A 26434-nucleotide genomic window follows, 5' to 3' on the forward strand; every position below is an offset into this window, starting at 1 on the left:
ATGCATTTTTGAAAGTGAAGATTTCATGGTTTTATAACTCTGAAATTAGACGAAGAGAAAATGGATGGGGTCGTAAAATGACAAAAAAAAGTCGGACAAAAGACTGACAAAATATGAGTTGAAGCCTACTAAACTCAACATGAAGCACAACAAGTACAAATATCATCCAGGTTGATAAAATAAGCATATGCATATATGTAATAGGGATCTCAAGCCAAGGGATACACCTTCTACGCAACACGGGGTCGAACCGGGGTCTTTGATGGGCTTATCCTGCAAATACATCATTCTTAGTAACATCGATACACTCAATAATTCACCCTCAAAAAAAGATTACATTTTTTAAATTGATCTCCTTGAGAGTTCCCACACTAACTGGATTAATGTATGTGCAGTCGAGTGAAAGTCTTCGTGTCGAAAATAGAAAGAAGGCTTACCTTATCGGAAGCAATCCCAAGACAGCACCACTGCAATTCAGAGCACCGATCGCGCTTTCAGCCTGTCTCACCCCAACAAAAACAGTAACTATTCCATCTAAACTCACTCAGGAAAAAAAAAAACAAGATACAGAAAACAGAACTCGATGGACACAAACAAGAATCAACACAAAAAGTCCCACAATTGAAACTATCGCCCAAATCAAACGGTACACGCTGATAGATAGATAGCATAGACATGTGCAAAAGGAGAGGGTGTCGTGAAACACAGAACTTCCTTACCTACAATAGAATCTCAAGTTCAAGTGATGAACAATACTCGTTGATTAGCATCACATGTTTCAATTTTATGAGGGAAGAAATGCAAATTTTACTCAAGTAAGGTAGATTCAATAAAATAAAATGAACATAAGAACTCGAAGGTTGTTATTGTGCTTTTACCAATGGGAACAAAAAAATTCAAAAACTATATATAATAGCAGCAGACAGTAGAGTGGCAAGGGAATGTGATTCGACTCCGCCATTCTAACATAGCCAATGGATCACATAAGTAAATCATTGGGCTGCTATAGCCACACCGATACATATCATAAACATTATTTGACAATTTATTGAACCAAATTGCAACGGATAAAAAGTACAGAGTCAGAACCAAAAGTATTACAAGAAAGAAGACATGGTTATTTTGTGTATGTCAGCATCCTGAAGCAAGTTGAACAGAAAGAAACTGGTGCTTCTTACCCTTACAAACTCCACGAAAGCTATTCGAGTCGAATGCCTATAGTCTCCAAGCAACCTTAAGTGCAGAACCTGTATCAACCAATACACATTCTACAACATGACTGATAATTTCATTAACAGTAATTCTGAACCATCATAAGAGAAGCTACAAACCTCTCCACAAACGGACTCAAAGAAAAGTTTCACATCGGCTTCGGTAACCTGGACAAAACAAATCATACATGTTGGTAGCAATTAAAGATTGTAAACCACTTGTCAAACAGATGGTGAACTTCAAAGCTACCTTTTTGTCAATATTTGTGCAATAGATAGTTCTTGCGCACATCTCCCTTTCATCTTCAGACTAGTGTCATTGCAATGTAAATGAAATTATGGCTTTGTTATTTGGTCTGAAAAAGTGATGCAAGTGAAAAAAAGTAACAAAAATTCTCACCCTTGGCAAGAATGTCGGATTGACAGGTGCTATTGCAGTTTTGGAAGGCAGTATTCTCACTGGATAAAAACCAAGCATAGTTCCGGCCAAACTCAAAGCATTATGTGCCCCTTCTGCAAGCCGTGTAACACAGTACATATTAATATGAAGAGAACTCGTCAAAATAGACAAGTAAGCGATCCAATCTTAAGAATACCTTCATCAGTAAATTCCACAAAGGCGAATCGAAGCACGGAGTTAGGGTCACCACAAATGCGACAATCCACAACCTTAATCACGAACAATGCGCAAAAGATACTCAAATATAAGTTTATTGGCGGGCAAACACATTGTAAAGTCATAAACGCAAAGTCGTAGTGATTAATGATAGCACATAATTACCTGTCCACAATTTATGAAAAGACAAGCAAGTTGCTCCTCAGTAACCTACACTGGCAACAAAACACTCCAAATTTATTACACGATTGACAATGACAATATGAACGAGCGGATTAAAACAATATAATGAGTTGCAGAACCAGCATTTTTTATCGTGGGAAGAACTAAAACTCGAAAAAGTTAGGGAGGGAGAGAGATTCTACACGTCTATTGAATACATAAAATGGAGGGAAGCCAGCCCTCTACCGAATTTTCATAACCTGGTGATCAATGTCAGATACAAAAACCGTCCTTCTAATTGCGTCTTCTCTTTGAGCCATGCTTGTTCGGCTATTCATCCTCCGCCTCCCTTGCTCGTTGTCACTTTTCTTCTGTACATAGCAAAGCTGGTACTAATTTCATAAATCTTAATATGAAAATATTAAAAAAGCAAACTCTAATTTTCACATCTTTAATTGTAAATAAACTAAATTTTTAACCTCTTAATCCAAATGCACCAAATTTTTACCATTTCTGAATTTCATTTCTGTTGAATCAAAACTAAATGAGCAGCAATTAAGGAAGGATGTCACTGAAACTGAATAGAAATAAAGAGGAACAATATTTCCAACATTCGATTAAGTTCTAACTTACCCTTTCAACCAAAATAAAGATAAAACACGAGAAACTAGAACAAGATATAAGATTCCATGGATTGAACTTGATACAAAATCATTTTCTTTTAAAAATATAAAACAATAAAAAACGAACCTTTCTAAAAAAAGAATTTCTAGTTGCGACTCCATAATTAACAAGCTGCGGCATTACAAAACTGCCGGCGTTGTTTACAAAGAGCCCAGCTGCTGCAGCCGTCGCTGCTTCAGCATATGCCGGCGGGAAAACCAGCCTGTGGTTCCCACCGCCCCCGACAGCGGCCAGAGACGGCGGAACAAATTCTTCAGCCATGGGATTCAATTTAGACAGCATTTCCTCCAAATCTATAATCTCTTTCTTAAACCCTCCCCCCTCATCATCCTCGCCGTTCATTTTGATTTCTCCATGACCTCTTGAGACTTCATTTCCCATTATGTGCTGCTGCTGTTGGTAGCGACGATGGTGATCCGCCGCAAAATCATTATGGCGGCCAGCCCTATTCGATGTCGGAATCACGTTAACCCCAGCACTATCCACCACCGCCATGATCAGTATTAATCTCTTTTCTCCCTTTTCTTGTTTATTACAGTCGTGGGTCTGTCACAAAACAACAAAAACAAAGAAACCCAGAAACCAATGCATTATATAAATGGATCAAAGCTAAAAATTCCTTTTTTAACATATTTTTTTATTAAAAAAATCACACTTTTCACCTGATGAAATGAGTCTGAACGGAGACACCTCGAGCTAAGACAATAATTACCAAAGAATTGGAAGGACAGAAGCAAGAGGGGTAGTAGAGAGTGAAACGGAGCAAATTTTTCTTCACTCTCTTTTTTAGGGTAAAGGAGATGCTACAAAATAGGAGAAGAGTATTCGGGGATTACAGAGAAATGATGGAGTTTATTTTTTTTAGCTTTAAATTATTTGTATTTCTTGATCGCATCGCCTGGAAAATATGATAAAATAAACATTGACACGTGGTAAATGTGTTTTTTTTTCCTTAATAAATAAATATAATGAAATGGATTATATATTTTTAAAGCCTTCGTCGATCACAAACTCCGCACACACTGAATACTTTCATGTCATATATATAATAAGTTCATTTATATATATATATATATATATCTTTAATTATATGCCCATAACAATATTTGAGGGATTTCACTTTCCTTAATCATCATATCTTGACATTTGTATACATAATTATTATTTTTTGTTTATCATCTTATTAATATGATCTCGGGTCAACTAATGATTTAGGTAATCAAATTTCGACATTATAAATTTTTTATAATTAAAAATTCTCAAACCGAATCCGTATCAACCCGATCAATCGAAACTCGATAAAACCCAGTCAACCCGAAATAACCCGATTTGGATTTTTTTAACAAAAAATTAATTAAAATATAAAACATATAATAATATTGTAATTTAAACACATAATAACAATATTTATATGATTTAATCTTACAGCTTAATTGTAAAAAATTTAATGTAAACTTACTACACAATTTTTTTTTTAAAATCATCCATATTTTATAAAATAAATATTATATGATGAAATTTTATGATATCGATATGTAATAAAAAAAATTAAACATGTAATATATAAGAATATAACCAATGTTTCTTAATTCTATAAAGAAAGTAAATTAAAAAATCCGGGGTCAAACTGAACTCGACACAACTTGATTAATTTTTTCGAGTTAGATTTTGGGTCTCGGTTGATATGTCCAGAACCCTCAAATCGTCAATAGAAGACAATAAAACATATAACTTGTTTATGAAAGTTCGAAAAACGAAACCTTTTTAGGTCTCCCTTATTTTTAGAAGGTATAATTAGAAGAATTTGACTGGTGCACAATTGTACAAACCCAGTTCAGTGAGTCTTATCTTTGCCTACTAAAACTCCGAGTATGATAGCACAACACTTAATAGATTTAATTATGCGAAATACTCTTTGCTCATATTACAAATACTTCATATTTTACGGTGGTTGAAATAATGAATGTGTGTAAATAAAGATGACATAAATAATCTTCTCACTCTAATGAGTTTTTAAAGTGTGTGTTGGTTTTCCAAGGCATTGAGAAAATTGAGTCTTTTTAATGACTGTTCATTGCAAATTCCTAGTTCAAGAGTCAGAACGATGTTTTGTGAATCCTCAAGATATCTTTATATAGCAGATCTTTTAACGTTCAAGAAAGATGTATTCTTTTTCCTTTAAGAGTACATGAATCTAATAATGAACTATGTTAAATAGATTAATAAATGATCTTGTACGGTTGATTTAATGTCGTTAAATAAAGTGTACTTTTGTAATCAACGATAATATTAAATAATGACCTCATTTGATGAAAGATACACACCAAACGGATATCATCGGTCTCTTATTAAGTATTAAATGATTTGATGTTAATCTGACATGTTATTACAAGAAACTCATTACATAGTCTCTGCTTCTGGTTATGAAGAGTTGTGATCTAGTTTTGATTCATGTCTGATATTGACCGTATATTGGAGTTTCTTCTTTTTAAGTGTTATGGTTTTTTTAAAATTTTGATTTTCTTTTAAGTACCACATCATCACAATTAAGATGACATTAACAACAAAAACTAGTTTATTCTCTATAAACTGCGGGGAGTTAAATTAACCATTACGACAAATTAAAGGGGCCAAAGTGAACACGTCGTTTGTAATTAGTCCAAAACAGTTGACCATAAAAGTTAAATGAAGACAAGATAATATAATTAATAATTAATTACATATAATTCTTTGGAAATTTAACATAATTAAAATAAAAACAACTAATTCCGAAAATTAAATATGTCTTTCCTTATATTTGTATCAAACTTATATTAACACTCTTTAATTAACTTTAGAAATTACATATACATAAGTCAATCTTTACAATCCCCTAAAGTATAAGTTAATATTAGAAATTCAATTTATAAATATATTTTGGTTTGGTTCGATGGATTCTAGTTTTAAAATACATCGATAAAAATATAATATTTTAAGTTTTAACATTTACAAACAAAATAAAAATTTCCAATTTGGTTTGCATTTTTTGTACTTTTATTTTCTTAAATTATTTTTTGATGTCCTTACTATTTTTATGGACAAAAGAGGTAATTTTTAAGGTATATAAAAAAATATGGATGTATTTGTAATTTTTAAAGTTAACAAAGGTACATATAATCTTGACACAAATATGAGGAGAGACATATGTAATTTTCAAAGTTCATTGATTTATTTAGTTATGATAAACATTAGGAGAGGTATATGTAACTAACTCTATAATTAATGTTTTCACAAACTATCATTATAACAATTTAAATTACACACATGAAAATATTAAGATAGGTCTATGCATGAAAATGACACTCGTTACTTTGTCAAAAATAATGACGTCAAGATTTATATTTTGAGTTAGAGTAGGTCTCTTGTGAGACGGTCTCACGAATCTTTATCTGAGAGACGGGTCAACCCTGCTGATATTTATAATAAAAAGTAATACTCTTAGCATAAAAAGTAATATTTTTTTATGGATGACCCAAATAAGAGATCTGTCTCACAAAATACGATCTGTGAGACCGTCTCGCACAAGTTTTTGCTTTTGAGTTATTAGTTTGAGTAAACGAGATCTGGATTGCGCTGGGGAAAACAGATTACCTGTTACCAGTCCTCCGCCATATCACCCAGTCACGTCGCCAAAATGATATAAAATCTTCTCGGTTACTAAATTGAGTTAAATAAAAAAAAATACTTGTTTTTAATCACTAATAGAGATATATGATAAAATGTATTGTGCAATATATTTGATTAAAGTAATTTAAAGAATCTAGATGAAAACTACAATACATTTTTTTTTGAACGGTTGTATTTAATTCTATATCCTTCAACATAATACATATGCGTAGAATACAGTCAATCTACACACATAATTCGATAATCTCGTCAAAAAATCTATTATAATTAACACAAAATGAGACGATCTCACAGGTCCGTTATGTGAGACGAATCTTAAACTCAAGTATTGAATCGAATTTATCCGTATAATGAATATAAACCTCTCATGAAAAAAACCTAATCTACTATGGGATTGCTATCAAGTATCAACTATAAATTATCACATATATCCTCAAGACTCGAACTGAATGGCAAAAACTTGTATGAGACGGTCTCACAGGTCTTATTTTATGACACAGATATCTTATTTTGGTCATACATGAAAAAATATTACTTTTTATGCTAAAATTATTACTTTTTATTGTGAATATTTGTATGATTGACTCGTCTCACAGATAAAAATTCGTGAAACCATCTTAAAAGAGACCTATTTGAACGGAATATGTCCTTGATAATTTCGAGGATTTGACCCCATATTTTTAAAAGAAAAAAAGAGAAATAAGACAAAAAAAAATCCCATCCCACGTTTTTTATTGGGTGCTTCCCCAACGCGTCAAACGTATATTCATATTAATAGAAATTCCATTTATTTTTTGAAAATAAATAAATAAAAAACACGAGTATTTCCCTCTATAAATAACTGATAAAAGCATCCATTCTTCCCCAACAAAGTAGAGTTCTTGAGATTTCTTGCGGAGAACTCTCTCTCGATCCGTCTTAGAGATGGCGATCATGTCGATTTTCAGTTCATTCGACGCTCTCTGCGCCGACTCCTTTAGCAAGACAGTAGCCGGTTTTTTGGCTCCAGCTCCTTCCAAGAACAATCATCGAAGCAGATGGCTGCTGTGAAAATCAATGATTCCAAGGAGGACAAACAAGTGACTAGAAACAAATCGCTGCCGGAAGTCCGCAGGAGGCCGAGGTTCGCGCCGGAGCTCGACGGTGTCCATTGTTTTGAGACTATTCTTCCTTATTGATTTTCTTTTTCATGCATACATAAGCTCGAGAGCATATACAATACAACAAAACAAATTAAAAATATGTAGTTACTTTTTTATTATTTGAGAATTGTGATCTAATGTATTGAATTCTATTAACCATTTCTTCGATCGATCTTTTCTTTCTTGAACTATTAAATATAAATAAACTTTGGTTATGCGTCACGAAACCAAGTTTCATCACAAAACGGAAAGAATCCATTCTCTTATGCAGAGTTTTTTTTTAAAATAAAACAAAAACATCGAAAAGTCTCTTTGTTTTGCTTTCTTTAAATCCGATTTATTTTAATTTTTTGGGAAAAAAATGTTTGATCAGAGAAGATTTAGTATCTAGCGATCAGTCGATTATTGAAATAATCAAATCTCTCAAATAATGAATAAATTTAAGATTTGGATAAAATTGTTAGATTATTCGATTGATCAATGGATGTTTAGGAAAAAAATGTAGTCAAACTCTTTAATAAAGAAACAAAAAATTAAAAATGGTTTCGCAGTCTTTCAAAGTGGCAGAAAGAAAACGTGGAGTTTGAAATTGTTGGGATAAGCTGTTATGTTATGATGTTGCCATTGGATGACACTGCTCTCCACAAAAAAAGACAGAATAAAATAAAATAAATTCAAAACAAAATTTTGGCTTTTGTTTTTGTTTTGTTTTTTTAAATAATCTATCTTTTAAAGTATTGCATGAAAAATACTGAAATGAGATTTAGTTTTGTTTGAAAGAGCAAAAATTGAAACCCAAGGTAACGAACAAACCACTGACTCCACATGGTAATATTTGTTTTGCGTTTTTCTTAGGTTTAACGTTTCTGGATTATTCTATACAACATATGAAATATATCTCATTTTACAATGGTGTCAAATGTTAATTTTTTGATCATCAATATATATGTCAAATTTCATAAAAATATGAAAGCCCACATAATCTAATCATAATGAAATAAGAGAAAAAACACGCAAGTGTCAGTAATGAAAAACTTCGGGACCTTGACGTGGTAAACCAACCATTACTGGGTCTGTAAACACAGCTTTTGTTGACTTTGTTTTGTTTGCTGAGATTGGAAGTAGGATTATGTTTCCGCATCCGTGGGAACCCTTTGAAGGCCCTTTAAAGCGCCATCATTTTGGAATCTTATTAAAAGAATGAAAGGAGTTGCTTTAGGGAGACCAGTGGGAAGCCTATCCTAGCGTTTCTTGTCTTAGAATCAATCATTCTTTTCTTGTGTTTCTCATCATGTCATCCCAAGATTCAAATTGAAATCCACATCTCTTCCCATTCTACACTTCCAACAAACAATAAACACCAAATTATTCCAATTTGGGGACGAAGATGAATAAATATCTGAATATGATGGATCAAGCTTTACACTTTCAATTTAAAGCCATGATATGACTATTTTTGAGAGAGCAAAGTTACAAGCCAGACAAAAAATCAGGTGGATTTGTGATAAGACATCTCCTCGGACAATTCTACTCAACAACTTTAAAGGATTTATTTCCCAAGACTTCATCCATCATTTCCAAGAAATGACTACTACATAAAAAAGGTCGTTTTCATATCACGAGGGTCGATTTATAGCTGATTCAACCACAACAGTCTCCAGTTGCTGCGTTTCACCATTTCTTTTGGGGATAATGAGACTGTAACTTCCAACTTTCCTTTTGTAAACTATGTTAATCTCACCTGAAAGGGAGTAGAATGAACTAATATAGCGACTTGGAGGCTGTTTAAAGTGCGAAATGATTGGTAGGCGCGTACCAGTTTCCACGTTTCAAAAAACCATAGAAATCGTGGTTCACATTTTCGAGTTGCTCAACTGCCTCCATGACAGTTAACGGCAACATGTCAAAATACTTTGCACGAACAATCTGCAGTACAGAGCTAAGAAAGAGAGATTGAAACTAAAATACCACATTTCAACAAAGGTTACTCATCCAACCCTTCTTGGCATTTAAATGGAATCAAGTCAAACCGTCGAACAACACAAAAGGTTCCTCTATTAGAGGTTATGGGAACACAAAACTACGAGATAATTCACAAACTAGTAGTTGGAATGAAAACCTCGTCAATGATGTCTTCTTTTCATCTCCTTCTTGAGGAAGTGTCTCCAAATCCTCAGCAAATTCAGGCACGTCATGATCCATAACCTTCTGCCTATCGAAACCCTTCATATGACGGTCATGGTCAGAGTCTTTCTCCTTAATCTTCCCCAACTTCATCTGTATCATAGAAAAAACCAATCTATACTTCCATAAAGTGACTCAGCATCTTCCTCTGCACGAATCACTCCATGTTTTTTTGAAAAGAATGTCACCTAAATTTAAGCCACTTGTCAAGGATGACTAATTAAAGTATTCCAAAATGCATGCATGTGTAACATGTTTCGTTCGAGTTCGAATATCGAATACAGAACACACCTCACATCTTCTTGATTTAGGGCCTTTTCCAACCTCTCCTCCTCGAAGAGAGTCTAACATCTACCTCCCTCACAAGATGGCTATACTTTTGAACTACCTTACCCAACTTCTCTACCACATTGCTCTTCACCATTGGTGACAACTCCATTAGCCCAAAGTCTCGAGCTTAATTTCTTCAAGTCATAAAATAGAACAGAAAAAAAATGAAAATGAAACTGCTAGTTATACAATTTAGAAGCTGGAAGAATCAAAAGATCAAGCATTTATCCTGTGATCATTCAATGAGAAAAAAAATTAAGGAAAAGGCAAAACTAGGAGGAAGATATCACTCCGTCCATCAATTCAAAGTTCAAAACCCCTTATACTTTAGTAGTTTGTTTGTAATTGTAACTTTGACCCAAGTGACCACATGAATATCATGGTCAAACCAGCATAATACGAACACCAATACCAGGATACGTAACATTGGTTTGAACAAATCAGACATTAATAGATTTGAGCTGATATAGGTTGCCGGCCATAATGAAAGGAATACCGATTGATCACTGGATCAAATGTTTTGTACATAATTCCCGTGCTAACTGCTAACAGTTGCATTCATACCGAAAGGAATACCGATTGATCACCGCCCTCAGCAGCCCTTTGATTCGCATAGTTCTTGTCTTTGAGGGGCCAGCATCGGTATGAATGCAACTGTTAGCACGGTACTCATAAATATATATCCGTATGCCCCAAGAGAGGAGATTGAAGGAAAAAAGAGACCAAATCCAAAAACACGACGAAAACATCTAAAAATCCTGCCACATGAATTAAACACAAAATAAATTAATAATCCATACCACTTAAGAACTTTCGCAGGCTCTATATTTTTCTCTCCAACAAGGCAACAAGCAGAGACAAAATGAAGAAAATAAATCAAGCAACAAACTCATTATTTAATCCACATTTTCTCCCCTCCTCCACATCAAAAGGAAAATAGTTCAAAAAACTACTCTTCTGAATTCCAAGGAACAAAAGGGTACCTCCAAGTTCTTTCCTTGAATAATCAATTTGACGGAAGACAAAGGACCATCCCACGACATCCGAGCTCCCCTCGATCGTTTGCCAACACTTTCGACAAAATCCATCTCATATGCCCGGAGACCCGTTCCCAAAAGGCAAGAGTATCTCGAAGATATTTCCACTGAATGAAAATTATTCGAAGATAACCAGCCAGAAGATTAAGTGGTGCAGCAAGCAACGTGATAATGATGATGATTAAATCTTTTCTGCATACAAGGAGCTGCAAAGAACGTAGCCATTTCGCATGAACCTTCACTGATTTCTTGAAAAAGTCGAAAAATATTGAGGATTGAAAGTGAACTACTTGCAAAAAACAGTAGAATGCCCGATGCGGGGTGTAGGAGACGGATATGTTCCAGAACGATCTATCATCAAAACTGACACACGAGAGGATTGAATTAATTTTGTCCCCGACGCCGAGGTAGGGATCTGGTTTGAGCCCAAAATAGAGGCCCAACGTACTGTCCAGCTCATCAATTTCATAAGTGTGAATGACAGAGGCCCAATGGTACTTATCCTTGTAATTTTGGAGGAATTACTCAAAGTTTTATTAACCCAAAAAAAAAAAACAAAAAAAACTAAAAACAATATTTTGAATGACCGAAGATCTTTAATTTGTGACGATATTTTAAGTTTGAGACTCGATTATAATCTTCTCTCTTATAAAAAAAATATTATATTGAATTTGTGATTCATATTTATTTTCAACAAATAAACGTAGAGTATGTATCTTGTGAGACGGTCTCACGAATATTTATCTGTGAGACAGGTCAACCCTATCGATATTCACAATAAAAAGTAATACTATTAGCATAAAAAGTAATAGTTTTTTTATGGATGACCCAAATAAGAGACATGTCTCACAAAATACGACCCGTGAGAACGCTTCACACAAGTTTTTGTCACAAATGTAAATGCCACTTGTATTATTCTGAAACAGAATATCACACCATCATATTCATATTCCAAAAACATTTTTCTCATTTTTTTGACGATTTTAACCTATAAAAAAAAAAGAAAAATATTAAAAATAAATAATCTTATTGATCATAGTTTAGAATCCGAAAACAAACAAGTTGTGTTTGGTCAACACAATTCAAGTAAAACCACATGCATAGATAATTAATTTGTTTCACGTCATATCATAAAAAACATCCAAAAAAATTTGAGTTATTTAATCAAAATGCAATAAACTGAAAATTGAAATAAAATAAATATAAATATTTCTGAATAATAATAATACAATGAAATAAATTTTTATTATCCCACAATTGAAATTTAAACAAACTTATACGCACATAAAATAGAATTTTAAAATAATATAACTTAAATAAAAATAATCAGTAAATGAAATAAGAAAATTTAAGAATATATGAAATAATAACATTTCAATATAAAAATACTAACAAAACATATTTAGATTAATTTTGATAATAAAAAGAATAAAACGTGGTAAAATAAACTATTATATCATTTAATTCATATTTACTAATTAATTTTGATAGGAAATATGAGTCACCAAGTTCAGACAACATTTGCCAAATTATGTTAAAATAAGGTTGCATCATGCATGTGTTAAGAAATGAGCCTAGGTATGTGTCTAAAGTTTAAAATTTGAACAAACAAGTATCATGATATAAATGACTCACTTGTTCCATTTTAACTATAAAATAACCTCGATAAAACATTTTATCGGATCAAACTGTAAAAATATGTTAGTTTGGAGAGGAAAAAAATTGGGGAGTAAACCAGTAAGAAAAAAGGGCAGAATAGAGAAAAATACCAAATAATCACAAAAAATTACACAATTTTTACACAACACTCCTATTTGACCCTGAAACAAATAGTATAGGAGATGCATCAAAATCACCAAACAAATATTTTTTTTTTCAGAAAATCAAGATTCACGAAAAACATTTCCGAACAAATTCCAGGAACTTGTAATTAAGATAACTACTTTCATCCTATATTACTCATTATTCTTTAACAATTTTCACTTCGATTTTAAAATAAAAAGTATTCAAATTGTTTTCGAGTTTACAATGGTATTGACCAATTGTGTTTACATACGTCGAAAATACAGCTTTTGTTAATTAGAAATGAGCTTGATTATCATTCTAGTTTTTGCAAAATCTGATATTAATCCGTTTTGAATTTTGCAAGTGTTCAACATAAAATTTGTAGAAATTAGACGGCCGGAGCTCTGCCACGTGCAGGCGAGACGGTGCTTGTGGTACACAAGCCGACGTGTTTCGTGAAATTCTCAACTTTTGAACGATTCTGCACTATTTTAGGCATTCGTGGAAAGTTTAATAATTTTGGACATGTATCTTAATTGTTATAAAATTTTAAAGTGTTAACCAAAATTAACTGATACAAGTTTTGTACAAAAAATGATTTTTTAAAGATTCCAATACCTAATATCTGTCATGACCAGTGTAAAATCGCTCAAATTTTATTTATAGGAAATTATATTGGCTTGTGATTGAAATCGATACAAAAAATAAGCTATCGAGATGTGGTTTTCTCTAACAGTTATATTTTTTCAATCGGTTTCTTCAATAATACAGTTTGACATGGTTTATTCAATAATAAAGTTTGACATTTGCACTGAAATTTAAAGTAAAATTTATAAACTAATATATTACTCTTATATCACATCATATTGTGTATGTCGCAATTTATTGGTCATATTGTACTGTATATTTGAATTTCTGGATTTATTGATATTGACTGATTATCGATCGTCTATTATCGATTGAATGACCGAATAAATTGAGCCTAGCCAATGGTCTATTTATCAGATTGGTAGTCCAATGGACAACTCGGCTTCGGCTTGAAAATTTGAATCCAATGAACAACATGTTTAAAACCTGGTTCATCTGAACAGCATGACTTCGGTCTAAAATGTGAGTCAACTTGGCTCGTAAATGATCGATTGTATGAATCCTATTTGAGTACGTGAGGAAAAGTACTACACCAAATGTAGGTTGAAGCAACCTCTTTAGCCTAACGATTCATTTCAGAGTTTTGAACAGTCACTGCATGTCACATGACATGATATTTTAGTAACAATACGTTACCAATGATATATTCATCTCATATCGAATTAGTACACTAGTATATTATTGTTTGATATATCAACTATATATAATCCCAATTTATTACCCCACTAAGTCGCCAAATATGTAACCTCTATTTTTTATATTTATTGTAAATTCTGGTTACATGATTAGAATACTCCTAACAGGATGAAAACTAGAAAAATAAAAATGTTGGTTTAGTAAAACCGTGGCTTTTCCGCTGAATTCATAATTTTTTTTATCTTTTGTAAAGTCAAAGATTGTACACACTTCCACCATTGTGAATATAAGTTAACGATAGATTACGACTCGAGACCCACATAACAAATAAAATATATAATTTCTGATAAAACATATTGTTTTAAATTACACGAATCTCGCATCACATATATAAACAACTTGTCGTAAATCTATGGATTTCACCATCTATATCAATTATTCATGAGAAAAAAGAAAAATTAAAGAGTGGTAGACAAAATTACGTGATGCATGAAAATGGTTACAGTATTCTTTGTGTAATAGAAAAGGGATACACACACTCTTACATTATATAGATATAAATAAAATGGATTACCGACATTTACACGTTAATTAAAAGGATAAAATACAGTTGTCAAGCAAAAAAAAAATTAAAAATTAAAATAAAGAAAAAATGCTTTTTTACATGACACAAATTTTTTGTGAGACGGTCTCATGAATTAATTATGTGAAACCAATCTTCAATTTTGATCACCCATAAAAAAATTATTTTTTGTGTCAAAAATATTACTGTTGATTATATACAGGGCCGATCCTAACAATATTTGGGCTTGAGTCTAACTTTTAAAAAGAGGCATCTGAATCATAATGTGTGCTCATATTTTTTTTTAGTTCCATAATAATTTTTCAAATTAAATCAATACGTTAAAGACAATATAAAAACTAAATGAATAAAAATATCAAACATATCCAAAATGATCACTAAAAAACAACACGCCTAACATTTTTAGAGCTAAAAATACTAATCAAGTCTGTATAATCAAGTTGTTCAGTAATTTCTTTCTCAATCGATAACATAGCCAATCCATTCAATCTTTCTTGTGACATGGTTGAGCGGATAAAAGTTTTTATGAGCTTTAACTTTGAGAAACTTCGCTCTGCACTTGCTACTGTGACCGGGACAGTCAACAAGATTTTATAAGCAATATGAGCATTTGGGAAACACCCATCCATTTTCTTCAAGTAATTCACTACATCAATGGCCGATTTTGCTTCTCTTGGTAATGAGCACCTCAAGAATGTCAACTCCGAAAATAGATCATCCCCATTAATATCAGAACAACCTTTATGAGTCGAAGAATTTTCAAGATTCTTGCAAGACCTCAACAATGTTTCATCATCTGCACGTTGTAACCTCTCTAGATTGAACAAAAAACCAAATGTTTCTTCATATTTTTGAAACTCTTCAAATCGAGCTTTAATAGAAGAACGAGTTTGATCGATTATAAAGAGAAAATAGTTAATTCGAAAAGATTCTGCAGCTGACTGTATCACTTCTTCACTGTTGCTTTCACCAAATTGTTTCTTTCTTCGAATAACACGTTTCTCTCGAAATACAGCTTCAATGCCCATCTCACATGCCATTTCTTTAGCTTCAACCATGGCCTTATCGTAACCATCTTCTCTAAATTCTTCAAGAAATAAAATAATTCCTTGTAAAAGTTTGATAGCAACATCAATATCCATATTTTCAGATTGAAGAAATTTGCTCACAGTGTTGATAGCATGCAACAACTTGTACCAAATTACCACACCAAGCAAGAATTCAAAATTCTCAAGTTCATATAACGCTAAGGACTCAGCTTCACTCTTCGTTTTGGGATCTTCACTATCATTTGTCAAGTCATACAAAGCATCTCTTATTTGTGCAATTTGCTCCTTTATAGGTTTAACACTCTCAACATGACTTTTCCATCGTGTTTGTGACAATGGCTTAACTGTCAAACCCTTTACGTGATCTTTGAAAATCTTCCACCGCTTGGTAGAAGAGGAGAACAATGTATAGATCCGTTGTATTACTCCAAAAAATGACATAGCCTTAAGACAACAATTCGCCATATCACACAAAGCTAAATTCAGACTATGACAACCACAAGGAGTATAAAAAGCTCTGGGATTCATTTTAAGTAATCTTTTTTGTACACCTTTATATCTACCTTTCATATTAGAACCATTATCATATCCTTGATCTCTAATATCATCAATATCAAGCTCAAGATTGACTAATGCATTTTTAAGATGCATAAAATGCCCAAGTCCCGAAGTATCATCAACATCTAAAAATTGCACCCAATATTCTTCTACTTTTATGAAACGTTTTGAATCATTTAAACATCGCATGACAATGGACATTTGCTCTTTGTGACTGATATCAGGAGTACAATCTAATATGATTGAAAAATATTTTGCTTGTCTTACCTTTGCAAGTATTGTTTTTCTTACCTCGCTTGCCAACATCTGTATCAACTCATTTTGAATTCTGCAACCAAGATATGTAGTATAAGTCTCATGGTCTTTAATCCTGTCGAAGGTGTTCTTTCATTACTGGATCAAACTCTGCAATCATTTCAATAATTTGTAGAAACAAACCATTGCTTTCAACATAAAGTTTTTCAGAATTTCATCGAAATGCTAAGTTGTTTTTCGCCAATCGCTGAACAACTGCGATTATCCTCTGTAACACTTGTTTCCAATGCTCTCTTTATTTATTAATTTGTACTTGTACTCCTGCATCAATCACTTTATTTGTCTTCAATCTTCTTTCCAATTCAAGCCAATTCGTCATACACTCCAGTATGCTCCTTACTCACTTCATGATTTGCAAGACATCGACTCAAATTTTGCCAATCATTGTATCATTCGTTAGCTAACTGACCATATCCAGCCTTGGTTACTTGCTTCTTGAATAACTTACAGCAAAAACAAAAAATCTTGTTACAAGAAACTGAATATAATAACCATCTTCTATCAATTTCCTCCCGGTTTGGCAAAATTCTCTTATAATGTGACACATTGAAATGCCTGTTAGCGCTATCTTTAGGAAACACATTTATGACATCTCTATTCGGACCTCTTTCTAATAAAAAGTTTCTAACTTTTTGATCAATGTTGTCCCACTTTGCCGGATCATCAGACCAAGTTTCCTGATTCAAGTTCTCATATTGAACAAACTCTTCATCTTTCTCATGATCATTGAATACATCCACATCGACAGACTCAATGAGTTTTTTAGTATCAATCTCATTCTCATCCAATTCATTATCGTGTTCTCTGCTAATTGAATTATCAACCGTGTTTTCAACCTCTGCAACTATGTTTTTGTTTGAAACAAAGTACTTGTTGATATCTCAAGCTTGACTTTGAATCATTTCTTCGATTTTTAGCTTTCTTTTTCTTTTTTGAGACCCAAACATGTACTTAAGAGGCATGATTAACCAAATAATTCAAAAAAATAATTCAATGAACTAAATCTTTAATTATAATTGTTTAAAAAATTAATGCTTGCTCAAAAAGAACATTTTATTCAATTATTTCGTGTTAAATGGTAAGGTCCACTAAATATTGGTTTCCTTCTCTTGAGTCATTTGAAACTCAAATAGTAATTAGTAAGGTCCACTAAATTGCAGGGAAAAAATTAGAAAGGTGTCGATTTTAAAATAGAAAATTAAGACTTCAAAAGTGGATTTATCCTCAGATTTCAGCGGGTACATGTTGCAAAACCGCAAATTGATACACGCTCCAACAAACTCTTTTGATCAAGATCAAATCTACCAAGACTTAATATTTCAGCTTTTGCCACAAAAAAAGAAAAGAAGAAAATACAATAAAAAGACAAAAATCTCATCAAAAATTTGCTATTAAATTTCCCAAACATACAGTTATCACAAGTTCGAATCTTCCAAGAACTTAACTCGAAATAAAGAAAGATACCCAAAAGAGAATAGGATTGCAGCGAAATAAATCATAAAACTACAAACATAAATCTAATATATCAATAGAAATCAAATTATTCAAGTAGCAAGATTCAGGGGAGAAAGCATTATAATACAAATTATCAAATTATTACTGTACATAACATTAATACACTTACAAGGGTTAGCAAATGATGCTGGAGTCGAAGAAGACGGAGAAAACGAAGGAATAGAAGAGTGGAGCGGCGAAAAAAATTTTATAGGCTTTTATTTGATATTTTATTGATTCTTTATATTTTAATATTTAAAATAAAAAACAAATTTTTTTATATATAATAAATTTTTTTAAAAATTTTTGGGACCAAAAAAAAAAAAATGATCCTGAGTCATTGAACTTATTGGCCTCGTAATAAGCACGGCCCTAATTATATATATGAAGAAAATTACTTCGTCTTACGGACTATTAAATCACACGTAAGATAAATGCATGATGGAGACAATGACTAGTGATATTAAAGTAATATGAAATTTTCCCAAACATATAATATGGCCTGGAATTTATGAAATCTCCAACTTCGTGTCCACTTCCGAGCATTCAAATACCCGATTTTTAGGTATATAAATAATAAATAAATAAATAAATCGATCCATCCATCCAGTGGAAAATGGACAACAAGTATATCCAATATATAATAATATATCACTTTACTGTGCTGATAAATGTGTGAGATTATTTAATTCACGAGAGTGAGGTTCCAGAAGAAAATAATAATAAAACAGAAATATCTATATTCTTTCCACGTGTCGACACATTATCCATGAGATGCAAAATATCTACTCGTGGGACCCACTATAAAAGATTTTTATAAAACGTGAGGCCGAGTACCCGTCCACTGGTGAAAAACTCTGGCTGTCAATTTCAGAAATTTGGGCCACCAATTTAGGCTAAATTCAAATTCCCCAAATCACACTTTTATTTTTTGAAGACTTTGAGCTTGGGGACGTGGCCATGCCATTCCTTCCCAAGATATTTTGAATCCTATATATATATATATATATATATATATATTTTTCCACATATAGGAGTATTTACACTTCCCCCCTTGTAGCTGCACCATTCTCAAATTTTACCCTTGTATAATAACTATCTAGCCCGTATTTTTTTTATGACGATAAAAACTAACCATCACAACAATTTAATGTGCATTGGATAAAAATAATTACTCAATCATTTAAAAATCATGCGAGTTGAATAAAAAATATTTGACAAATCTTATGCAATATGTAGGAGAATTCTCAATTATTGGTCAAACGCTCACTTATTCCATCAATTCAGACGTATACTCATGGACAAGATAAAAGCTATCTTGAAATTTGATAGGGAGACGACAGACATGCCTTCAATTATGTTGATACAAGGGGAAAAAAAAGAATTATCAAAGAGGGCGAACTTGCTATAATTGTCAACTTTGGGGTACAAAACATAAATTTAAAATATTAGGTGGTTCAATCTGAGAAAATTGGAACTTTGGGTCAGATATTTAATCCACCTAGTGGAATGCTGCAGCATCTATGATGAGCCATTATTTTAAATAAATGTGAGCCATCAGATGTGTGGTGGTTAAAGATGAACCAGTAAAAAGGCCGCCAATGACCATTGGCCACAAATCGAAGAAAATCGGGTCTCCCCACCAGATATTTTTGGTTGACGCTGCTGGGAAAAATCTGTATCTTTCTACCTGCAAACTACTGTTTGCTCGTTCTTTGAAGAAAGCGGAGATCTTGGAAAATGGGAAAAATTGTGTTGAGCAGTGAAGATGAGATGGAGGAGAGAATGCAAGAAACAGAGGTGAAACAAGCAGGAAACAGGCACAAGAAGAAGAATAAGGGTGACGGTGGTGGTGGTGGTGGTGGTGGAGGAGCTCTAGCGGCGGCTGGTACATCTTCTTCTTCAGTTGTGGAGTGGGCGAGATTTCTTCCTAAAATGGTGCTGAGGGTGCTTTTGGTGGAAGCTGATGATTCCACCAGGCAGATTATTGCTGCTCTTCTTAGGAAATGCAGCTACAGAGGTTGGTTTTCACGATTCAAATGATTTGGGATATTTTTGTTTGAGAGATAAAAAAAATTTAATTTCTTGGAGGTTTAAAACTCTGATTGTTGATGCGTGGTGGGATTAGAAGATGGTTTACTATTTTAGCTTGGTTGGTTGCTTTTTTTTTTCTTTCAGATTTCTGTTAGGCGAGACTTGTGTTTCATGGCTGCTGACGGAAATGTGTATTTTCTCCTATGATGGTTAAAATTCAGCTTCAGATTGTAGTACGGAATCATATTTTCGTCTGAATGACACCTTGTTTTAAATTTGGGGTTGACCGAGTTCAGTATAAAGATCCCCTTTTCTGAATTTGAGATTGGTTTTAGGCATGAAAACAACTATTCTCCTGTCTCTAGTGTCCTTAATTTTCTCTCCAACATCGAAAGAGTAGTTTTATGGGCTATTCCAACAAGTCCACCCACAGTGTGCATCAAATGTATGCTGTACATGTCTATGTTTTTGTGTACACTGCGCAATAATTCTCAGTTGACGGTTCAAATAAAAGAAGCCATAATTCTGTATCTTAAAAATATATTTTGTTAAGCCTGAGTAAGTCTACGAGTGTTATTCGAAGGATGTGGTTTTTTTACTGCCACTCGAGGTTATTGCAATTGGCTTTTTCTGTTTTTTAATAAAGATTTTAATTCCCTTTGCTCTGTTCCAGTTGCTGCCGTTTCTGATGGCTTAAAAGCATGGGAGGTGTTGAAAGGGAGCCCCGAAAACATAGACCTTATTTTGACAGAAGTTGAACTTGCCATTAATCTCCGGATATGCTCTCCTAACCTTAATTATGGAGCATGATGCCTGCAAAAATATTCCGGTTATAAGTATGACGTCAAGCAAAACTCAAATTTCAAATAATTTCATTTAATTTTGTGGTGGAGTAGGCTTAATCGTCATATTTTCGAACAATGTAGTGATGTCTTCGCAAGACTCGATCAGTACTGTTTACAAATGCATGTTGAGAGGCGCAGCTGATTTTCTTGTAAAGCCCGTCAGGAAAAATGAGTTGAAGAACTTGTGGCAGCATGTTTGGAGGAAACAAGCGGTAGGATCAATTTTTAATCTCAAACATATAGATTTGTTGAAGTTTTAAGTTCGTATGCTTTCATAGATTCCATAATTCCTTGTAATTATTTCTTGTTTCCTGCTATGTTTTTAGTCGAGTAGTGCTGGCAATGAAGCACCAGATGATAGCGTCGCTCAACAAAAGGTTGAAGCTACAGCTGAGAATAAGGCTAATAGCAATCATTCTAGTGGTTTCATAGCATGCGTTCAAAGAAATAGGGAATGTATTGATAAAGGAAGCGATGCTCAGGTAACATTCATAAGTTTTTCCCCATTCATCTAAACAAGTTACGATGAGTATCTGGGGCTTTGATAGAAATTTATTAAGCTTCCGTGTATATCTGCAGAGCTCATGCACAAAACCCGAGTCAGACGCTGAAAAAACAGATATTGAGCATGGACATTACCACCCACAGACGATAAACCTACAGCTTTCAGATGACTTTAATACTCCAAAGCAAGAAGAATGTCATCGACAAAGTTTAAAAACTCAAAGGCACAACAATGAGGGTGGAGATAAAGTTATTACCGGCATGGAACAAGCTAATGTTACTGTTCAAAAGTTTGAGAACAATCTCGTCCTTGAGAATTTTTCTAGAGAAGCCATTGACTTGATTGGAGCATTCGATAATTACGGAAAAGGCAATTTTGGAAGCTCTGCTTCGAATGTTACTGCGAACAAGTATGATAGTTTGTCTCATTTGGATTTGTCCTTGAGAAGAGTTAATCCTAGTGGCCCTGTGAATCAAGTAAATGAGGAGCATAGATTGAATCATTCTGACGCATCAGCTTTTTACCGGTGAGTTTTCACACACTATATTTTGATTCTTTGAGCTGTCTTTGTGTGGTATTATTTCATCTAAAATCATCAAAGATGGAAAATTTCAGAGGGATTTCTTCAAACTTATTGTAGGTATATTGGAAAGCAGTTGCATCCAGCACCTCGTACTTGTGATCAACAGAAAGACCATCAACCCGAGTCTGATAATGCACTATCTAATCATGTCCCTCTGAAGAATGAAAACTCTCTTCCTATCCAGGTTAAAGGTATAAGATTTGAAAATGTAATTAGAGCTTATGATTTTGCTGTGCCTACGTCAAACCACTCAGAATCTTTCCGAAGAATGAATCAACTCAATCCATCAGAGAGTCCTTCCTCGAGTTCACAGCAAATTAATGACTTTAAAGATCAGAAAATGGATAATGTAGTTGATCAGACAGATACTAAACAGGCTCAAAAATTTGAAATCATGGGTGACATGGAGGATTTATGTCCTGAAAATGACCAGAGTGCAAATAGCAATTTTCGTGTTGGCTATACAAGCCATCATCCTGTCAATGAAGGTTCAGATGTTAAAGCCACATCAGAACATGTCAACGATGAGGGCTCTAATGTTTACGAGGGGTCTTCTCATCGAACTTTGCAGAGAGAAGAGGCTCTTAAAAAATTTCGGTTGAAGAGGAAAGAAAGATGCTTTGAAAAGAAGGTAAACTGTTAAATCCGTTGGCAAAATTGGAAGATGAAAATTTAAACTTTACTGGAACATGGAATTGTCGAGGATTATATCAGAATTCCCCTCTTTAATCATCGTTACCAAAATAAAACTTGGATAATACGAAGAATGAAACATATTCTGTTATATTGCCATTAAAATTCTATCTTTAATCACAAATTTTACTTTGTACACAGGTGAGATATGAAAGCAGGAAAAAGCTGGCAGAACAACGGCCACGAGTGAAGGGACAATTTGTTCGTCAAGTGCCTACTGATGATCTGCAGCGTGGAGACTCCTCGACTGGTTAGACACCATACAAACAAATTTTTGCATGTCTGATAAATGGTATCCTCAAAGTTCGTCGTAATGGTCTCGTTGTTAAGTTTGTATTACACATTTTCTCTATATAGCTTCCTCGTGCAGTTAACAGATATCATGTTTTAACAGTGTAAGATACTTTATTTGTTGATTTGTAGTGAGTTTAGAGTTTCTTGACTGAAAAAAAGGTGAAGGAATGATTTTTATTTGGTTGATTCAATTTATGTATTGTGTAGAAAGCTAGATTTACTCTGATCCATCAAATGATATCTGCCAATTTAACAGCATTTTATAACATGCTGTGTTTATACTTTATATTGCCATATCCATGTTCTTGCAACACTTGTAAATGGAAAATATGTCACTATCAGGAAAAAAAGGAAATCATGTTTTTTGACATTTTGTTTGGCAAATAACACCATCAAAAGGGTGGTGATAGCACGTTCGGACCGACCTTCTTGGTCACTGAATCAATCAAATCTCTCCCTTTTTTCTTTTTCCTTACTCTCTTACACTAATTAACGGTATCTCTGGCACACAAGGAGTGAATACAATACTTTATTTTTAATTTTTTTTTTGAAAAATTGAACAAAATAAAAATCATTTATAATAATTTTATATGATATTGGATTATATCATGATTTTTGAATGAGAAATGATCACTAGATTGATGATTTTGGATTAGGTTCAGCTTCAAATAGATACAAGCGGTTGTTGTAAATTTACAATAGTATATTTTCCTTGAATAACAAATGCTAAATAAATTAAGGATACGGACCTAAATTTGTTAATGTATGAGCCTCCAGTTAAACAAAATATGAAGATAGGTTCATTATTTAAAAATTTATTTATTATATCTCTGGCAATATAATATTCATAACTTATTGGAATCAAATAAAAAAAACAAAAATTTATATGAGACGGTCTCACGAGTCGTATTTTGTGAGACGCATTTTTTATTTAGGTCAACAATGAAAAAATATACTTTTCATGTTAAAAGTATTACTTTTTATTGTGAATATCGGTAGGATTGGTCCGTCTCATAGATAAAGATTCATGAGATCATCTCACAATAGACCTATTCAATTAAAAATTATACCTCAACCTCCGAATTCCAAACAACTCTCAAAATCTATTGATACCCCCGGATAGAGGATGGGCTCGGCCCGCTCTCGATAGCCCCTTGTTGGGAGCCCAGCACTCTAAGGACCCGGGAGGTCACCTGGGAGGTCATCCCAGCCAACCTCCTATATAAGAAATTCCATCAATTGGAGAAGTCAGCCGACCTCCGACTGACCGAGCTCCCGTGCCGACCTCCCAGCGTGAAGCCGAGCCGACCTCCTTAATATTAATATCGTGATGATTGGAGACGCCTTGGACCGAGCTCCCGAGCCGAGCTCCCACAAGGTCATGTGGCAGGTGGGCTCACACCTACGAGAGCTCTTACTCAGAAATTAAAGCGCATAGCCCACATAAATCAAAGCCCAGAAAGGTAAAGCCCATTGAAATCTAATCAAATCTGGCAATATTTGACCAAATCTTCCGAAGATTCTGAGAATCTAAACCTACCAAAACTAGGACTCTATGGTTCACCTATAAATACCAGGTTTCGTTAATTCTTAATTCAATTCATACTTTCACATTCTCTCAGCACACACACTACTCTCTCAGTTTTCTATTCTCTGACTTGAGCGTCGGAGGGGCTACGCCGGAACAACCTTCCGGCCCCCTCCTAACACTCTTGTTTGTGTTTCTTGATTCGAGGTGTCGGATCAGAGCTCCACGATTGACGTGCCGATCTCCCCGCCAGTGTGTCAAGGTTTGATCTGAGCTCTCCAAGCGAAGATCTGACATCCCAGTTAACATCACTGATTTCAGCAACATCAATTGGCGCCGTCTGTGGGAAAACAACTGAGAAGACGTAGACATGTGGGGACGAACAGGTAGAAGAACAGGCCCCGCAGGGGGTCGGGTCCATGAAGGTAGTAACCGAGGTACCGAAGGCAATAACCGAGGGCCCAGAGGGGGCCAAGGGGGAAGAATGGGTGATCTTAGCATAGACCAACTGGCCCAGTTGATTAACAGATCTGTGGACGAGGCCCTCCGTCGGAATCAAGCCCCATCACCACCACCGCAACAACCTCCTAATCCTCCTCCTTCTCCTCCTCCTGAACACCTAGAAGCCATATGGGAGGAAGTCAGAAGGCTTGGCAGGCAGATGGGAGGCCGACCTCCTATGCTGGATAAGGAAAGCCCGCTCTCTCCCGAAATACTGAATGAGGAACTCCCCGTTAACTTCCGCCAGCCAACTATTAAAGATTATGATGGGAGTACTGACCCTGAAGAACACCTGGGGAGGTTTAGTAATGCCGCCCTTCTCCATCGATACTCAGATGGGGTCAAATGCCGGGTTTTCCTTACCACCTTGGTGGGACCTGCTCAGAGGTGGTTCGATCTGCTCCCACCACATTCCATTACCAGCTTCCGAGAATTTAGCACCCTCTTCATAAACCAGTATGCCACAAGCAAGAGATACTTGAAGACCTCCCTGGGATTATTCAGTTTGAAACAAGGAGATGCAGATTCATTGAGGGACTTCATTAAGCGGTTCAACAGTGCAGCCTTGGAGGTCCCCGCCGCGACAACAGAAACCTTGGTAAATGCCTTCACGCAGGGGCTTCGAGAGGGAAAATTTTCAACTCCTTGGTGAAGAAACCCCCTCAAAGTTATGATGAACTCCTGAGCCGGGCTGAGAAATATGTGAACCTGGAAGACGCCCAGAGGCAAAGGCGAGTGGATACCCGACCCAGCGATAAGGATAAGGGAAAGGAGAAAGTGGAGCCGAGCAGGAAGAGGCCTGCAGAGAGAATAGGGGAGAGGGGTCGAGGTCCTGGACCCTTCCCCTACGCTCCGTTGGCCATGAGCTTGGAAAGGGCCATGGAAATTTGCGAAGAGAGAAGAAAGTTAGAGCGCCCGAAACAAGCCGAAAAAGGGCCGCGTTTACCTCCCTCAGATAAGTTTTGTGAGTTCCATCAAGAGTACGGTCACGTTACGAATGATTGCCAGAAATTGGGTGAAGAGGTCCAAAGGATCATGCAAAGAGACCCTCACATGAAGAACCTCTTAGCCCGACCAGAAGGAAGGTATCGAGATGATAGAAGGGATCGAGGACCTCCTGGGGTGAATCAGAGGCCACAACCCCGGGAGATCCGACCCAACCGAGGGGGTCGAGATGACCCCCCGCGACATCAAGGACCTCAGGTCCAGCAGATTGCTAATGATCCGACCAGAGGTATAACCCATATGATAACGGGCGGCGCCACCGACGGAGATTCAGGCAGAGCTCGTAAAGCTCATGGTCGGAGAATGGAGAGTCTGGGGTTAGACCTTGCCCCCAAAGATGACCCCG

General features: G+C 34.7%; 4 protein-coding genes across 5 annotated transcripts; 1 reads left to right on the forward strand and 3 right to left on the reverse strand.

Moving 5' to 3' along the window:
* Positions 1 to 45: 45 nt before the first annotated feature.
* On the reverse strand, positions 46 to 3507 carry LOC142540347 (polyadenylate-binding protein-interacting protein 12-like). Of its 2 annotated transcripts, none has more exons than XM_075646434.1 (11): positions 3336 to 3507; positions 2740 to 3219; positions 2250 to 2360; positions 1993 to 2037; positions 1808 to 1880; positions 1612 to 1724; positions 1462 to 1521; positions 1332 to 1379; positions 1179 to 1247; positions 438 to 499; positions 46 to 273 (listed from the first exon to the last, which is right to left on the reverse strand). In XM_075646434.1, exons 2-11 carry the CDS (start codon positions 3166 to 3168, stop codon positions 231 to 233), a joined length of 1053 nt encoding a protein of 350 aa, XP_075502549.1. In that variant the 5' UTR covers positions 3169 to 3219; positions 3336 to 3507; the 3' UTR covers positions 46 to 230. The 2 variants fall into 2 exon arrangements, with proteins under 2 accessions (XP_075502549.1, XP_075502550.1); XM_075646435.1 differs by having other exon boundaries at positions 2250 to 2357; positions 3336 to 3506.
* Positions 3508 to 8786: 5279 nt separating this feature from the next.
* LOC142540348 (ribosome-binding factor PSRP1, chloroplastic-like) lies at positions 8787 to 11404 on the reverse strand. The gene is given in 7 exon segments (XM_075646436.1): positions 8787 to 9234; positions 9311 to 9423; positions 9622 to 9778; positions 9781 to 9853; positions 9957 to 10002; positions 10004 to 10098; positions 10979 to 11404. Coding segments are annotated over 7 exon segments (726 nt in total). The 5' UTR covers positions 11084 to 11404; the 3' UTR covers positions 8787 to 9097.
* A 3657-nt stretch (positions 11405 to 15061) lies between these two features.
* On the reverse strand, positions 15062 to 16492 carry LOC142538423 (uncharacterized). The gene has a single exon (XM_075643743.1). The coding sequence runs from the start codon at positions 16490 to 16492 to the stop codon at positions 15062 to 15064; it is 1431 nt and encodes a 476-aa protein (XP_075499858.1).
* A 3125-nt stretch (positions 16493 to 19617) lies between these two features.
* Positions 19618 to 23231, forward strand: LOC142540349 (two-component response regulator-like APRR5). Its single transcript, XM_075646437.1, is given in 8 exon segments — positions 19618 to 20120; positions 20808 to 20899; positions 20901 to 20970; positions 21061 to 21191; positions 21306 to 21461; positions 21559 to 22010; positions 22125 to 22698; positions 22902 to 23231. Coding segments are annotated over 8 exon segments (1869 nt in total). The 5' UTR covers positions 19618 to 19840; the 3' UTR covers positions 23016 to 23231.
* The last annotated feature ends 3203 nt before the right edge of the window (positions 23232 to 26434 follow it).

The sequence above is a fragment of the Primulina tabacum genome, chromosome 3 (assembly GCF_025594145.1).
Source record: "Primulina tabacum isolate GXHZ01 chromosome 3, ASM2559414v2, whole genome shotgun sequence".
NCBI lineage: Eukaryota > Viridiplantae > Streptophyta > Magnoliopsida > Lamiales > Gesneriaceae > Primulina > Primulina tabacum.

Excerpts from the sequence above, each read along its gene's own strand:
- LOC142540347 (XM_075646434.1), bottom strand. The coding sequence starts at position 3,168 with ATGGCGGTGGTGGATAGTGCTGGGGTTAACGTGATTCCGACATCGAAT. Across the intron at positions 1,725-1,807 it reads TGTGGAATTTACTGATGAAG|AAGGGGCACATAATGCTTTG; the intron begins GTATTCTTAAGA and ends CACGGCTTGCAG. Across the intron at positions 500-1,178 it reads CTTTCGTGGAGTTTGTAAGG|GCTGAAAGCGCGATCGGTGC; the intron begins GTAAGAAGCACC and ends GGGGTGAGACAG.
- LOC142538423 (XM_075643743.1), bottom strand. The coding sequence starts at position 16,492 with ATGTCCATTGTCATGCGATGTTTAAATGATTCAAAACGTTTCATAAAA.